Source organism: Protopterus annectens, chromosome 8.part1, assembly GCF_019279795.1.
Source record: "Protopterus annectens isolate FY-2018-M chromosome 8.part1, PAN1.0, whole genome shotgun sequence".
NCBI lineage: Eukaryota > Metazoa > Chordata > Ceratodontiformes > Protopteridae > Protopterus > Protopterus annectens.
In genome coordinates this window covers 356,291,330-356,309,807 of record NC_056742.1, presented here as the reverse complement: position 1 = coordinate 356,309,807, position 18,478 = coordinate 356,291,330, and the positions used below count along the sequence as shown (strand labels likewise).

At 38.4% G+C, this 18,478-nt stretch overlaps 1 protein-coding gene across 1 annotated transcript in view; it reads left to right on the top strand.

Moving 5' to 3' along the window:
- Positions 1-18,478, top strand: part of WDR59 (WD repeat domain 59) — a 1,485,413-nt gene that overhangs the window by 367,272 nt on the left and 1,099,663 nt on the right. The window contains exon 8 of the mRNA XM_044081604.1: positions 9,207-9,363. Coding sequence (XP_043937539.1) covers positions 9,207-9,363 — 157 coding nt within the window. The remainder of the gene's footprint in view (positions 1-9,206; positions 9,364-18,478) is intronic.

Below are 18,478 nucleotides of genomic sequence, written 5' to 3'. Positions count from 1 at the left end.
TTTTTGTTTCCTATCTAGCCAAGAAATTGGGTTTAGCTGTTCGTAAGCAAACCATCTTCTCACATATTTCTAAAGTCATTTCATTTGTTATTATTTTTATGTTAAGCTACTCTTTCTACCAGGGTGACAGGCTCTTTTGGTGTTGGAAGTTGCAGCTTGGTCTTCTGTGCACTTTTTTGCTAAACACTACAAGTTAAATGTAGTTTCTAGTGTAGAGCTGGATGTGCTAGGGCCATCCTACGTGTTTTTGGACTCTGCTGTTGCTTCCTCCTCTAATTCTGTTCACTAACTTTTGTATTCTCCCTTTGGCAAGGAATACTGTAACAGTGGTAAGGAAGGACATAGTACAGTTGTGTAAGAACTTACCATAGTGGTAGATGTCCTTCTTTACATTGTTGAAGTATTCCATTCCTCCCTCCTTCCTCTGATTTTGTTCTATTTCCTTGCCCTTTGGCCGAGTGGGGTCCTTCTTTCTTCCCTTTCTGGATGCAAATGTCCTTATTTCTCTGTTCCTCTTGGATTGTGCTGGTTCTCCTGGGACAATTCATTTCTGAGGTTTAGACACTTGTACATCACTTACGTACCTTACATCTTGGATGTAGGACATGCATCTGATGTATGACACCTGGAACAGCCTAAGGCTTTGGTATGCTGGCCAGATGTACTGTTATCTTCTGAAGGATATCCCTGTGGTAAGGAGTACTGCAACAGTGAAAAGTAGGACATCTACTTTTATGGTAAGTTCTTACATAACTGTACTTTCTTCCACCAGTTTAACACCATCAACAAACGTCTGGCCCTTCTTAAGCAAAGAAATAAAGTGCACATGTCTAAACTATATGAAATGTGATTGATACTTTACTGTGCTCCCACATATTTACTAATTTTACCTTGTTGCTGGTCGTCTTCGTGATTGTCACAGTCTTGAAACGGTGGTCTCTTGTTCAAGTCCATTGTTCTCCTAGATTCTTTATTCAATTCCTGTGCCTTTCTTTCATTTTGATATTATCCAAGATTTTCCTCTAAAACAATGGAAAATGTTTCACAAAATCTTTCTATGAGATTTCTTATTTCCAGAATATTGAGAAACAGAGACCCCTTCAGCTTGATGGTTCTGTCTTTGCTGGCTAAACATTTCTATTTCCTCCATAACCTGTCCTGCATTACAAAATGGCCTTCAACTCCAAGAAAAAAATAACTCTGAAGACAGTTGGATACAGCAACTTGAGTCTCACACTTGCCTCTCGTCAGTCCCAGATTTCTCGCATTGCTTCTGCCTGGTGTACAGCAAAAAAACATTTTCTACAAAGACTCTGGTGTCCCCAGTTTTTAATATTTTTCTCTTCTTTCACAGTTTTGTCATTTGCAGCTCTTTGTGCTGTGTGTTTGCATTTTAACTAATGTGGGGGTTGGTTGTTTTCTGGAGCCAGAATTGAAACAAACACACACATGATTTGCCCTCTTAGTCAACAAAGCCTGATGTGGAACACCATTGCATTTGCTTATTTGTACTTTCATTAAGTAAATGCAGTCTATTCCTTCCAGTTTCGCTAGTATAACAAAAAATCTAAGGATTTCTTTGCATGCTTTATCTTCTAATGCTATTTTAATGACTCTTCTTCAGTAGCCTCAAAATTTAGCCAGTTTCTTTTATTTCAGTCTCAGATTTCTGCAGTTTTATCAGCACATCAGAATAGCCACTTAGTGTTTCCCATTTTTCAAGTCTTTTGCTGTTTGTATTCTTCCAATGTCTCACTTATTTTAAACATGTCGGAGTACATTTGATTTATTTTTCTTCTAAATTGGTTTATGCCATTTCCTTTACTAAAGCTAAAACTTAAACTGCTTCTTTCCAGGTAGTTGCAAGGTTCTTCTCCGAACGTTTTCTTTTCCATTTGATTTTCACCAAATTTCTTTTTTTACTAGCATCCAGGTGATGTACTTACTGCCCAATAATTTTTTCAACTTTCTTTACTGTTAACAGTTCATGTTCTTTTTTAAGTGCTGTACATTTCAATAAATAATTTTAGGTACAAAAAATAAATAAATAAGCTTATAAATAAACAGGCAAAGCAATATAAATATTAAAAGGTTGGCTAAAAAAAACTAGCTGTAATAAAGATCAAATAAATGAGTTTTAAGCCCCTTTTAAAACCTTCCAGCGTGAGTGAGCGAGACTCAGAGCCATTTAGGAACAAGGTTCCGTAGGAAAAGGCCATGATAGTTAAAGGGAATACAACCAGAGGTGACAATGTTAAAATATGGGACTGCAAGGAAGGGAGTGCAGTGTTCGGGTAGGATTGTAGGTTTGTAACAGGTCCCTTCAATGTGGAGAATCAAGGTTATAAAGAGCAAGGTAAACCAAAAGGATCTTGAAAATGATCTGTTGTCTGACAGGGAGCCATTGCAGGTTACATAGCATTGAAGTAATGTAATAGGCACATGACACTTCTGTCTATAATCAGGCAACAGAGTCTTGTACAAGTTGGAAAAGTCAACATTAGAGTCTGGTAAGCCAGTAGAGAAGGCACTGGTGTCTTTACGTTTAGACGACTATTGCAAAGAATTAACTACAAGTGGGGGGTCACCGGGGGGGGGGGGGGAGTAAAGTGTTTAATAAGGCTGATGCAGTGGAGATGAAAACAGGAAGACTTGATGACAAATTATATATGGTCCCTAAAGATTATCACACTAACCTCATGCGTCTTTGATACTAAAGTAAGTTTATCATCATGATAAAATATATCGGGTGACAAACCTGGAAGGGAAGAGTCCCTCAGAGTAGCATGGATCAGCAAAGCAGATGTTCTTAGTGTTTCACTGTTGCAGTCATTACATTTGGGTAATCTGCTGGCAGGTTGCCCTCAGTCGGCCTGAATTACAAAGTCTTGGGTCCTGCATCGGTTGCTGTCTTCTCTTCCATGACGTCAGGTCGTCGGGGGTATAAAATATGCAGCCGATGCCATTTTCTTCAGTCTTTATTGCCGCACGGTGCCCGAATCAGAAGCATTTTGCAAGTGCCAGTCGGCCGACTACTGAAATATTCGAGTTTGAGTTTCAGAACCGAAGTCTTCACTAAAGCTAAGTACCCCATTGTGAAAACTTTTTTTTTTTTTGCTTTTTACCGATGTCAGAAAAAGTTAATAATTGTATTGCTTGTGGGAAGCAAATACCTCAGAAGGATTTCCATTTATACTGTATTCCTTACCTAGGCCCTGATCACAATGTGCCTGGCTGTCGGTTTTGTGCTAGATTTAACCAACGCACTATTAAGCGTCTATATTTTTGCATCAAAGTATTTTGGAAACAGATTTAACTACCCAGAAATGTCGTCGGATAGCAATCCGACTACCAGAGTACATAAAAAACGCAAATAAAAGGACAGAGAAAGGCAGTTGAGATCCAAAACCGATGACGAAGCTTCTCCTAAGCCAGTTGCCGGTTCACCGGTACTCAGTGAGGCGCCTTCGCAGCCCCTGATACCCGCTACTTTTGAGTCGCAGGCCTCTACCGACACCCATGTGGAGTCCAGCATGCCACAAGATACTCAAGGCATTGGACCAACGGATGTATCTCCCTCGGATATATCCGGAGCCGCTGAGCAGGCACCGGCTTCTGAGGGTGTATTCAGACCTCAACATTTGTACATCAAACCGACTACAGCTGCAAAACCAAAGACAAAAGCAACTTCTAAAACTAAAAAACTGACGCAGGAGCCACATGCACAGGCCTCTATGCCTAAAAAACAGATGATCAAAATGGCTGAAGACCTTATTACCTTGATCAGGGGTACCCATCCCCCTCCAGATATGAGGCCTAGGCAAGACACTGATTATGAATCTTCAGATCAGGTTTCTATTTCTTCTGATCAGGAATTATCTATACCTCCCTATGAGGATTCTGATGCTGACGAGTCTACCCCATCTGCATCTCCTCCTGTGGATTATTCATTTGGAGAAACCTTGCATACTTTGAGGGAGCATTTTCACTGGGAGACTCAAGACTTCTCAGAATCAAAAAAGAGGCTCAGGGATTTCCTTCTCCCTCAGCACAAGCCTTTAGCCATTCCCTTTGTTTTAGACATAATTGGATGATGTTTTTTCGGAGTCAAGCCTGACCACTGACTCCTTACCTCCGGCTCCCAGTAAGCCTGACAGATATTACAGGGTCCCTGACTCACATAAATTTTTATTTAGAAACCCTGCTGCTGATCCTGAAACTATTTCACAGGGTCCAAAGGGGGTTAAGGCTTCAACAGCAAAAAATCCTACCCCCTCTGTCAGAGATTCAAGGGTACTGGACAGATGGGGGAAAAAAGGGTTTATACATCTGCAGCCTTGGCAATCAGGGCCTTAAACTGTCAATTTCATATGCTTAAGTACCAACAACATGTTATGGGATTGCTGAAACAGAAAATTATGTTGATTTCAGAATGTGCAGAAAATAAAGAATTGCAGGAATTATTGCATGCAGCTGAAAGTTGGAAAGCATACTTTGCAATGTGATTTTGATTCTCTAGAGGCCTCCTGCAGGGCCGCAGTTACTGGATCTGTGATTAGGAGGCATGCCTGGCTAAAGGAACAAAATATGACTGATCGTGTTAATGCTAAATTGCTAGATGCACCTTTACAGCATGATTCTCTGTTTGGTATTAAGGCAGAAGAGGTTTTAAAGAAAATGGAAGACAAAGCTAAGTCTATGCAAACTGTTAAAGACTTCTTACAAGTGCAGCCACCAAGATTCAGTAGACACTGGCCTACAAACAATTGGTCATTTTCTGTGTCAGACAGAGCTCAAAGGGGCAAATCCAGACACCCTAAGGGTTCCAGATACCAGGCGCAAGACTCCTACAGGTCAAAGCAATGGAGCGCAGCCACCTCCAAATCTGGAGGAGATAAAGCCCAAACCTACAGAAAGCAATCCCAATGACTTCCCTCTGCCTACACCAAGCACTTATCTTTTGGCAGCACCCATAGGGGGAAAATTAGCACTTTTTGCTCAAAATTGGCAGTTAATAACCCAAGTTTATCATCATGATAAAATATATCGGGTGACAAAACTGGAAGGGAAGAGTCCCTCAGAGTAGCATGGATCAGCAAAGCAGTTGTCTTTGAGGTGTTGAGTTTAAGCCTATTAATGAGACGCCAGATCTTGGAAAAGGGATGCAAGGGTAGGCATAGATTCCTGAGGGAATGAGAGGTAAAGGTGTTTATCAGTATAACAGTGGTGTTATAAACCTCCCATACAAATAATATCACTTAACGGCATTAAGTAGATGTTGAACAATAAAGGGCAAAGAAGGGAGCCTAGCTTGTAACCACACAAGTGAGAGGATGACAAGAGGAGGAATTAACCCTTGAAATCACTCTCTGGCTGTAACCAGAGAGATAGGAGTTGAACCATTCGAGGACCATCTGGAAATGCCTCCATAATGTTGTAGTCAGTCTAAAAGTATAGAATAATTCTTTAAATCAAATGTTAGCAAGAGTTCAAAAAGGTCCAAGACTGAATATTGGCACTGATCTGTTGCAAGTAGTAGATCGTTAAAATCTCTAGTAAGGGCAGTCTCAGTACGATGTGGAGCCCTAAAACTTGATTGGAATGGATTTTGAGGATACCATGATTGCTCAAATATATCTCCAGCTTGAAAGTGCACCACTTTCTCAGTAGTCTTTCAAAAAAAAAAAAAAAGGAAGATTGGTGATGAGATAATAATTGCCATGATCATAAGAATCCAATCCAAGCCTGTTTAAAGATTGGGGTAACAAGCACCTCCTTTAGAAACAAAGGAAATACCCCACACGTAAGAGAGGTGAAGATAATTTTGTGTATTCATGCCTTCTCAAACCTAAATAGGGATGAATCCAGTGAGCAGGTGATAGTATGCATACTGGAGATAATATACAGAGTATACAAGTATTCAGTGTCAGGAATGGTGAACTCATCTCACGTATGATAGAAAGAATCCTCCAGTAAACCAACTGCAGGGCATGTAAGGCTTGGTGGAAGAATGTATTTTCTAAGACAAGCAATTTTGTTAGAAAAGTAGCAAGCTGACAGTTTGCACCAGAAAAAAAAATACTCAACTGGTGTCAAGACACCATGCATTAGAAAGTCTGTTGGAACAGAGTAGCAGGACAGTTAGTAGACATTGTGATCGGCCTAAATAAGTAAGCAGATTTCCATTGGGAGATTCTGAATGGTAGAGTGCAAGTGGTTTTCAAGGGTGTGTTTATCCTCTTAGGTGCCTGAACTTAGCCACCTACTTTCCAACTTATAGCCAGTCCACCTTAAGGATTGCAGTGATAGAACAAACGTATAGTCACTCCACCTTAAGAATTGCAGTGATAGAACAAACATATAGCCAGTCCACCTTGCAGAGTCCCTGTAATTACATTTATGCAGGTAAAAGCTGCACTCTCTAAAACCAAAAACACAGCATCCATGGGACCGGACAATATCCCAGGCTGTGTTTTACACGCACTTCAGAATGAACTGGCTCCCCACCTAAGCACCATGTTCAATCATAGTCTCACATCAGGCTTTGTGCCCACTGAATGGCACACAACAACAGTTATCCCACTCCATAAAGGGGGAGCCACCACTGATCCTGGGAACTATTGCCCTATTAGCCTGATGAGCCTGGTCTGTAAGGCCATGGAACGTATCATCATGAAACTCATAAATAAAGACATTGGTAGCCTCCAAATGCTGGACCCCACCCAGTTTGGGTTTGTGAAAGGCAGATCATGCCTTATGAACCTGATCGACTTCTTTGAGGCAGTCACCAAAGCCATAGACGAGGGTAAGGTGGTTCACACAGCCTATCTTGACCTCGCCAAAGTTTTGACGCTATCCCCCATTCTGGAATTATAGCTAAACTCACTAAACTAGGTATAAATCTCTACATCACAAGATGGGTTGCCAACTGGCTCACTGACAGGACCCACACTGTAAAAGTTGCAGACTCCAAATCTGACTTCAAACCAGTGACGAGTGGAGTACCACAGGGTTCAGTCCTGGGACCTCTCCTGTTTGGCATCTACTTCTCTGAAGTGCAGACTAACTCAGAAGGCTTCTGGCTAATGAAGTTTGCAGATGACTGCAAACTGGGAGCCATAGTCGAGTCCCCAAATTATGTGGACATCCTACAGAAGGGCCTCACTGAGACAGATGCCTGGTGTCAGAGGCATGGCCTCAAGCTCAATGCCAAAAAGTGCATTGTCATCCCCTTTGGTAAAAACTCTGTACCTATGAACTACCACATAAATGGCAGGCTACTTAATGCCAAATGTGTGATAAGAGCCCTTGGGACCCAGGTGGACAGTAGTCTCTCATTTGATAATCACATCGCCACAGTAGTCAGGAAATTCTTCTATGTGGCACACCTCATCACAAAAGCGTTCTCATCCAGGAAAAGAGGTCATTGTTTCCCTCTACTCGGCACTCATTAGACCCATTATAGAGTACAACACCCCTTTTGGAATGTACCTCACAAGGCATCTGCAGCAGCTGGAAAGGCCACAGAAGTACCTCACAAAGAGGATTACTGGCCTCAGACAGATCCCCTACACTGACTGTTCCAAAAAACTCCAGCCTTACTCTGTAGCATATCGCCTACTCCGAGGAGATCTCTACCTAACATATAAAGCTATGTTAAACCCAGAGCTGCTGAACATGCTACATCTAAAGAAATCCCAATCCCTCCAAGCTACACACTCCTAGGGACCTAAGCCTTGTCACCACAATAAACAGGACATGCTGGAGAGATAGATTCCTGACCCAGAGACTTCCTATACTCTGGAACAAGCTACCCATCTATGTCAAGCAAAGTTCCTCATTAGCACTCTTCAAGAACAATCTTGATGAGTGAATGGGAAATAGGAAATACACCCCAGGGATCACTTCTGTGGCTCTGCTCGACAGGGGCACAGGAAATTAACTTTCTTGGGTGGCGTAAGCCAGGAACCTTGTTGGCTAGGCTTACTTAGACCCTTGGGCCGATAGCCTAGTACCTACCTATGGTTGCAGTAATAGAACAAACTTATAGCCAGTCCACCTTAACAATTGCAGCTATAGAATAAGCCATGAACATAAGAGGCCAAGCTGACTAGGTAGAGCTCTGCAGGAGCAACCTGGCCTAAATATTGGCTTAACAGAGAATTCTAGGTCTTGACAAGGTCTTTAATGGAGGAATACACTTTACACCTAATGAATAGTAATTGCTGCTTACGGTAATAAATAAGTATAGTACAATATAATAAAAAGAAACATTAGTAAGGATAGACTTAGTAAAAGCCTAAGTAGTCAAAAACAGACACACACACACTAATGTATACTTGCAACAGTAGTCAAACAGCCAAGCGATTTCTGTTTTCATGCTGGATGAGTTGTATTCAATGTGTTGCTTTGCCTGTAGCCATCTTGGAAATCCTGCAGCCCATTTAAAACTTCTCAGTTAGAAGCCTTGATACTTCTAGCTAACATTTTAAATGAATATAAAAAGTGAGTATGAGAAAGCAGGCACAGTGAGTAATCTATATTTGATTTTTGTACCACTTCTCACAAATACAGTATGATTTTTTTTTTTTCATTTTGGAGTGATAGTGGTTGTATTTGTAAAGTTCTTATTGCAAAATGTTACCCCAGATTTCTAAATCTGGCATTCATTTGCTTGATCACGTGAGCTTGAGTCATAGTTACTCAAACATAATAGCTGAAGGTGACAGTTGCTCATGTGATGTTAATTAGTTCAAAGTTGACTGAGATAGTTAATGCTTAGATGTTGAATCAATATGAGTAGTCGTGTATTGCAGCTTTTAGGAAAATAGTAAAGCCAACTTAGTTGTTACATTGTCTGTCTGTTATCACATTTTTTTTCTCAAAATGCATCAACCAGAACGAGAAGAGTAAATTGAGTGTTTGATGGGAAATTTCCGTACATGGAGGGTAATAGGGAGCTTGCCGTCTATCAGAAATGCTTTTTGTTTAATCAAATTGAACAAACTCAGGTACATTTGTTATGAGAATGGGATATCATTTACAAGGTGTTGCAGTCAAGTAATTGTGTTGCAAGCTTAGATTTTTGATGAGACATGGTCTCAAATTTTAATCATAATCTACTTTGTTAACTAATGTATTGTAGAAAGGTTTTCAGAAGTGCAGTACACTTTCATTTTAATTAATTTGTTTATTTGTATTGCCAGCCCTTCAGTAATGGCCTGGTGACTGTAATGGTGCCCCAACTTCGAAGAGAGAACAGTCTTTTGCTGTGGAATATTTATGATCTAAATGTCCCTGTTCACACCTTTGTGGGGCATGATGATGTGGTACTCGAATTCCAGTGGAGGAAGCAAAAAGAAGGTTAGAAATACAGAGCTGGAGCAACCATAAATGCTTAGTATAATAAGAAAGACAATGAGCAGTTTGTGACCATTTTAAAGCTGTTTTCTTCACAGGTGATTTAATCTCCGAGCAAAGCATTTTAAGGCAGTCAGTAGAAAGCCAACTTCATTAGGTTGAAATGCATACTTTACGAATTCTTAACAGTTACATTCATGCATATTTTATATTTACTTGTGTGTGTTATATGTTACTATGCACATGTATGGTTGTATACATGGAAGCACTCCACATAATTGAACATTTGGAATTTCAAATGAGTTTAACACCAGCAGAAGTGATAGAAATTCATTTTGATTGCTTCCACACGTAGTAATTCCATGCATCGTGCACAGTGGGGATTTGGAAAGTTGCCCTTTCTCCACTGTAGAGTGATCTTAAATTTGGTATATATAATTAGCAAGGGTGTGAGGGATGCAGATCGATGGATAGCCATTTGAAATTTGTGTTTATCAGTGTTTAGAAGTACATCCATGTATGTACACACACGCGCGCACACACACATAGATACATATAAAAGATGCATGATTCATGTACTGTTTACTGTGTAACACTCAAGTGTGAAAAGTTATGTGCAATTTGTAAGGTAAATAGTGAAACTTGAAAGTCAATGTAAAAAAAAAATGTTTGCAGGAAAGCTTTGCCTGCTGTTTGCACTGAAGTGGTAGGCTGGATGCCCTACACCCTTGCTGTGCTATCAGTGTTATTCAGAGTAGGGGGTTGTCTGAGATCTTGTAGACTTAGAATTACTATGCAGTGAAAGTTATTTATTCTTACACGTTCACCTTTTTAATTGTTGAATAACTGGTTGTTCAGCGTCATACAGCCATATGTAATTAAGTAATATTGTTTGCTACAGCATGTGTTCAACATATATTTTTGCACAACTAAGCTGTTATGAGACATGAGAATGATATTCTGTTATTATTTAAAAACCTGGGTATCTGCTAATATGTCTGTAGACGACCCAGCATATGTCACTGCACTATGAAATTACTTTTTTTCTGGTTATGCAGTCATATTTTGGAGAACTTAATATGTGTATACAGTGAACATCACTTTCTTTAGCCAATCATATTCTTCAATTTTCTGGGCCCATTTCATTAATAAATGAATAATTCGTACATTTCTTTGTAAGTGTGTGTGTATATATATATATATATATATATATATCTACTGAAGTTAATTGAAACTTCAGTGGATTGACACTAAAAACTGACAGTCATAAAAACACTGACAACCAACTATGCATGCTCTGAGAAATAACCTTGAAGCATGCAAAAAAAATCTGTGTTTTTTTTTGGGGGGGGGGGGGGGCAACCTGTACTCCTCACACCCCTGCTAAATAAATACATCAACTCCAGGATTACAAAATACCAGGGAGTGGGCATGTTACTCAACCCAGGTGTAATACAATACATATCTTGCACCAAAGTCAACAGCTTTCCTCATGTCAGTCAAGAAAGCTGTCAAGTCGAGCAGTTTCAGGGCTTGTATATTTGAAGTGGTCAACTGCTACTTTAGTTGAGTACTGTGAAGGGATATGTAGTTGAGCAAATATGAGTATGAGCAAACTTACAGTTGGAAAATATTTTAGGAATTAGGATGAAGCATTAATGTACATGAATGGGTGGGGTTCTTTTTGCGATAGTGGTAGGTTTTGTTTATATATGAGTGGAGAGGTTATGAGCTGTTGCGTCTTCTCTATGTGCCATATGTGTATGCTATGGTGCATTGTCTTTTTTCATGTCCATACCCTTTTCCTGCTAACATTTGGAAAGTCAGTATTACATAATTTTAGTCAGACTATGCTAATCCTTTTCTATATGTTGTCTTGTACTGGTAGAATAGCTGCAGTTACCTCTGAGGTCCACTTACTAACTGTTCATCCCAACATTTTACAGGTCTTTTCCTCTGCCCTTTATGCATTACGGCTGCTTCAGTGGAAATGATTGAACCGTTTGAAAACAGTAATGCAGATATGCGTAAAACTGTACTGCTGAAACTAGTAGGTGTGAGTTAGTTCATTGTGGTTAAACTGAGCAACCAGTGATCTGTTTACATGTACAGGCTAGAATATTTGTGCAGAGACTGGGTATTGGTGGTGTGTGACTGCTGCCCATCCAGTGATTTTCTTGTTACTCAACTACCCGGGAAATTCAAGATGTGTCAATCAAGGTGATTATAGAAGTGTTGAGAAAAAAAAGGTGGAAAATTATATTGAAATCCTGGGAAGCAAGGAGGCTGGTATTTTTGAGCATTGGGAATGCCACATTTTACATTTTGGTTTGATTTTATGTGTGAAAAGTTGAACTGCATCATGTACAAGAATTCTTGGTTTGGTTGAGAGATGTAATATGACAGTTGAGGGCAGAAAAGTGACATATGGCCACTTTTGTTGGGGGATGAGGTGGAGTGACTGTCTTTTTTATGAGGCAGTGAATGGCTAACTGACATTTAGCTGTATGGGGAGAAAGGTGTCCAGGTTTGTAATGCTTATCTAAACTCAACAACCAGCATTTGACTAAGATGAACTTGAAGAATTCCTTGATGATCAAACAGACCACACAAGTGTTTCTAGTACTCCAACTTTACTGTACATGACCCCGATCCATTATCTTCTCTATGATCACATTTAACAAGCATGTATGTCTTTTCCGATATTTCATCCAAAATTGCTCATACTTAATGAATTAAATTCGGCTGCCATTTGCCTTGTAAACCACACTGTGTTTCACTGGATTGTAAAGTCACCTTCTGTGTAACAGTTACATCTATTGTAGCCAGCATCAGCAAGCAAGTTAATATTGTTTCATCTGCAGTGCTACATCTGATACAAATTGCTGAACAATCGGTCTCTGAACTAAAATTTCTGACAATTTGGTACCTGCTTTTACTTCTTCAGAAAGTTCCCCCAAATGCCACACTCTGCTTTCATTTAGTCAGTCAGCCAGTTTTCCTGCCCACCTCATTATTTTTTAAACATCTTTATTAACTTCACACAGTAGCACAAGTACAAATACAATTATAAAACAAATCATAAGCATACCTCTCAACCTGGAAACATCAAAAATCTGGACAAGGCCCATGAAAAATAGGTATAAATCTGTACGCTGATTAACATCTAATTTGCATACATACTTGTGTAACCCCACCCACTCCTGGAATTGTGGGATGCCAACTTTCAAACGCAAATTGAAGAACAGACAGCCAAAATATGGCACCAGAGTTCCCCTGCAGCCATTCCAATGTTCCATTACCTGGCTATTTCACCCCATTTACCATAAACCCTAATGTGTGCATACTGCTTTACTTCTACAATGATTGTTTGGATTTTATTTTTACATTTTGCAGCACAGCAATGCACAAACACTAAACATCTGCTAAAACAAAGCAATACTGCCTCACCATGAAAATATACTTGGCATTAAAACTTTTCTGCCCTTGAAACTCACATTCATTAAAACAGCATTGAAACCCACACCACATCCAAAGAAAATGCATCTGGCCAGTGGTGGATAAAGATTACTTTTGGGCTGTTTTCAAATCATTGGCCCCTTGCACACAAAACAAGAAACATGCATGTGTTCCTTTCTGTGATATACCTTCCTGACTTTATTAAGTTATATTCCTTGGATAATACAGCACACTTGTTAGAGCGCATTTTAAATTTATTGTTTGTACATTTTTCCAGTAGGCTGTACTGTAGGCAATGAAACAAAAATGCATGAACCAATAATGACAAAATTGCCCAATTTGGAACATTTCCATCATAAACGTCTACTTCCACATTCACACTGTAAATAGAATGACAGTAGTGTAAGCCATAGGCATCTTGCACAGCTTCTCACACTTATTTTCAATTTCATTTTTTTTTTTTTGGGTGGGGACAAAAGGTCAAAAACCAGGGACACATTTTAAACATGGCTTGTATAATTTTGGAAAGTTGCTAGAATAAAATGTTGTGTTACCACCATGCATTTCATTGGCAAGTCTTGAACCCTAGACCCTATGCACTACAGTCAGAGCAACATACCACTATGCCAAATCAGCAGTTTCCTGAAAAATAGGAAGATTTAAACTTAATGGTTATCATTTAGTGAATTCAGTTCTCACTTCTCACCATAGCTCTCAACCTCTTAGCACAAAAAACCTGGACAAACTACAAACACACACACACACACACACACACACACACACACACACACACACACACACACACACACACACACACACCTATATATTTTTGTATTTCTATCTCTGTATGTATATACACACACACACACACACACATATATATATATATATATATATATATATATATATATATATATATGTATCTATACTGTATATATTTAAGGACATAAAACTGTAAATAGCAGAAAAAACTTCTGCATCTTACGTCTGTTAAACAAGTGTATTGACTTATGCAATACACTGCTTAATACATTTCAATCTGAGTAATGCCCATTGGATTGCAACAACACATTAAATCAAAACATGTATCATAAAATGAAAACTATAGAATTTACTTTCGATCACAGTATCATTTAACACTGCAAATCATACTGATAAGAAAATAAGATTTATGGCAGCAAAGCTGTTCATATTACAGTCACAGCACTCGGACAGAAATGTACTTCCGATTTTATATTTAATTCAAATGCATCAGTTTGATTTTCTTCTGATATTCATTGGTACAAGACTTCCTATATTCTTGAAATGATCTGATTGAAGATTACATTGATATGTAACCTTATAAGTGTGTCTCTAATGCCTTGTAGAATTACGGATAATGAGACTGGTCATTTGCATTATAGAACATTACAGCATGAAAATCATTGCTTGAAGGATAATAACACCATAAATACCCAAAAGAGACTCTACTGATAAAAGTAACCACGAAACCAACAATATCAGTCCAGGAAGACCTCAACCACTCTTTATTAATGCCAGTAAGTACAAGTACAATGTTTTCGTCAAAAACACCTTGACTTCGTCAGATACTCAATGGTTGGTTAAAAAACAACTTGTATACAATCACCCTCTTCAATTAAACAGTTAACCAATTAAGATTTAAAAACAAATGTAAAAAAAACAGGATAAACATCAACTATTAATATACACGTATAGAACATTCCAAATACTAAAATGAATGTCATGAATCATAAAATTGCATAAAATAAACCAAAAATATATATATATTGACTTATGCAATACACTGCTTAATACATTTCAATCTGAGTAATGCCCATTGGATTGCAACAGCACATTAAATCGAAAGATGCATCATAAAATGAAAACTATAGAATTTACTTTCGATCATAAGAAAATAAGATTTATGGCAGCAAAACTGTTCATATTACAGTCACAGCACTCGGACAGAAATGTACTTCGATTTTATATTTAATTCAAATGCATCAGTTTGATTTTCTTCTGATATTCATTGGTACAAGACTTCCTATATTCTTGAAATGATCTGATTGAAGATGACATTGATATGTAACCTTATAAGTGTGTCTCTAATGCCTTGTAGAATTATGGGTAATGAGACTGGTCATTTGCATTATAGAACATTACAGCATGAAAATCATTGCTTGAAGGATAATAACACCATAAATACCCAAAAGAGACTCTACTGATAAAATTAACCACAAAACCAAAAATATCAGTCCAGGAAGACCTCAACCACTCTTTATTAACGCCAGTAAGTACAAGTACAACGTTTTCGTCAAAAACACCTTGACTTCGTCAGATACTCAATGGTTGGTTAAAAAACAACTTATATACAATCACCCTCTTCAATTAAACAATTAACCAATTAAGATTTAAAAACAAATGTAAAAAAACAGGATAAACATCAACTATTAATATACACGTATAGAACATTCCAAATACTAAAATGAATGTCATGAATCATAAAATTGCATAAAATAAACCAAAAATATATATATATAATTTGTAACTTCAATAAATTGTACAATGAACAATTTGAACCGTCATAGGATCATATACAGGCTAGAAAAAAAAAAAAAAGTTGATACAACAAAAATAGTTATAATTTCCCTGCCTTTAATTTAAGATATGATGCAATGGAAATAGTTTCATTTAAGCCTGGACTCTTATTAGCTTCAAGCAGAATCTGCCAGTACGTCTCCCTGTGTTCTAACTGTATTTCCCAGGGACCTCCCCTGTTGTCACGGGCCCAAGACTCAATCACAAAAAATACAAAAGTTGCCCCAGAACAGACCAAGGAATGTCTGTATAGGGCATTGTTAGAATTCTGTTTTTCTATTTCATAATGATGTTCATATATTCTCCTTTTAAGGGGTCTCTCGGTTTTGCCAACATAAAATGCTGGACATAATTGACAAGTAACCAGATAAATGACCCCTGTGGTATTACAATTGGAGAATGTAGTAGCCCTGATCAATCTATTTCTGGAGGGGAGAAATACTTTGTCGGTGTGCATAATGTGTTTACACTGAGAGCACGAACCGCACCTATATGTACCCTTGTGCAAAATGGAACACATATTTATCCTAGGCTCATATTCAAGTATGTTTTTAATGTTGTTACCCTTTCTATACACTGTTTTGACTGTTTTTACCTTTTAGATTAATCAAATCTGTGATATCCTGAAAGGAATCCCATTCGCACTCAACAATATTCCTAATGAAGCCAGCGTTTATACTGTATTCAGTAATAAAAGCCTTGTTGAACCCTGAAAGGGATTCACCTAATCCGCCATCATGTTTGGATGTATCCAATTTACCAATACCCAGTATGGGTCGGAATTTGGTTAACCTACCATCCTGTACCTCCTGTTTTACACTGGATATAAAGTCATCCGGGTAACCCCTTTCTTTAAACATATTTGTAAGTTTGACACATTCAGTTTGATATTGTGATTCCTCAGAGGTCATACGGGATACCCGGACAAACTGACCCTTGACAATACCCTTCTTTTGATACCTAGGATGTGAACTCAAAAAATGAGTATAACTATTTGAAAATGTAGGTTTTCTATAAATGCAAGATTGAAAACCAGTATCACACTTGTTTAATGTCACATCCAGGTAATTGACCCCTTCTGAATGTACTTGAAAAGTGAAAGCCAAAAATTCAGTGGTGGAATTGAGATAACTAATACATTCCTCTATGGTGCTTGTCGAGCCCATCCATAAAATACAAATATCATCCAGGAACCTGGAATAAAATATCCAATTGCTCCTGAATATACTATTGAAGACTAACTTCTTCTCACATACTGATAATACGATATCAGCTTAGGTAGGGGCACAATTAGCACCCATGGCCACTCCTGTTGTTTGTTTGAAGTATTCCCCTGCAAAATAGATGTAATTGTTGTATAACACCAATTCAGTCAATTCCAAAATAAGGAAGATATCATTTTGGCTAGCCTGGGGACATTCCCTAAGAGCTTCCTCCACCCATAGTAATCCGATATCGTGGGGTATTACAGAAAAAAGGTCAACCACTTAGATGGTAAGAAATTATAAATTGGGTACATTAAATTCGGGTTGAATCTTACATAAAAATTCCCAAGAATCCTTGAGTAAATGGTGTTCCCTACCCCACAAGTTTTTCAATTTCCAATCCAGGTATTTGGATAAGGGGTGGGTCTTGGAAACCTGAGCTGAAACGATGGGCCTCAAGGGTAGATTGCCTGGGTCCTTGTGGATTTTTGGCACCCCAAAAATCGTAGGTGCTCTGGGATTCTCATTTTCTAAAAAACGATAGGTACTGAAATCTATAACTTCCTGATCAAATAAATCCTTGATGGCCAGATCAATTTTCTTATATGAAATGTGAATTTCGCTAATAGAAACCGGTGAATATGTAGCTGTATCATGTAATATAGCATGCATCTTGCTTTCATACAACATCTTATCCATAAGGACCGTACCACCCCCTTTGTCAGGTTCCATAACCCTGACATTTGGATTATGGCCAAGTTCAGAAAGTAGCAACATTTCTGCCTTAGTCAAGTTAGGAGAAAATTTGTTATCTGATATAGCTTTTCTGATTTGTATTTCCATTCTATGCTCCAAATTCCTCAGTTGAGGATGTATAGGGGGGTTGAATGCACTAGACCTATTAGGGATAGGATCCTCACAATGTAACCTTGACGATGTTGCTACTTCTTTTCGGCACGTACTTGAAACCCTTGGTGAACAGGTCAAAGAATGTATCAGTGATTATAAGGTCACTATAATTATATATATATGATACCCTCCTTTAGTATGTATACTGTAATCACCCCCTTGGAGTTGAGTAATAGTAACAGGTATTTTATTTACCATTCCTGATTCCTGTTCTGCCTCCTGTCCCTGTCGTACCCCCCGCCTCCCCTGTGGGGATGGTGGCCCATAAGAAAAGAATTAGGACTTTGATAATTACGTTGATTATGTATTCTTTCAGACCTCCTGGGTAGGGGTTCATGTCCCTGCCCGTTATCCTGCATGGCAGCATCGCCATCGGCTACCTCTTCTACATGTAATAAGGGTTCCTGTCATTCAAAAGAACCTAATTGTTCATTTCCCCCTCTAGAAAAATCCAAACCGAAAGGGTGGTGGTGCTGGATATTGTCTACCCTCCTGGTATTCATGAATGTCTCTATTAAGCTTTTTGTACTTTCTAGAAAGTACCACTTCACATTTCTTATCAATATGTAATCTAATATCATTGTACTTTTTCTTTTCCTGTTCTATAGTGAACATAAGATCAGAGGTTACATTGTCATTATACTTTTCTATTTCTTTATGCAAGACACAAATATCTTTTTCATTTTTGTTTTCAATAGCTTGAACAATCTCAAGTCCACAATTGTCAAAAGCTTGTATTAAATCCTTGTGAAAGTCACTACCATTAATCACACTGTTGGGATATTTGTAAATACGGAGCCCCTTGAGGATTATACATTTCTGTAAACATTCATTAAGGTACAAATTATCAAGCTGTAAAGTTTTGTACCTGTATAAGGCCGTTTCCAATGCGGCCAAGCTTTCAGAAAATGCATGGTTGTCAGTCGTATTGTTGGAATTGTTATCCG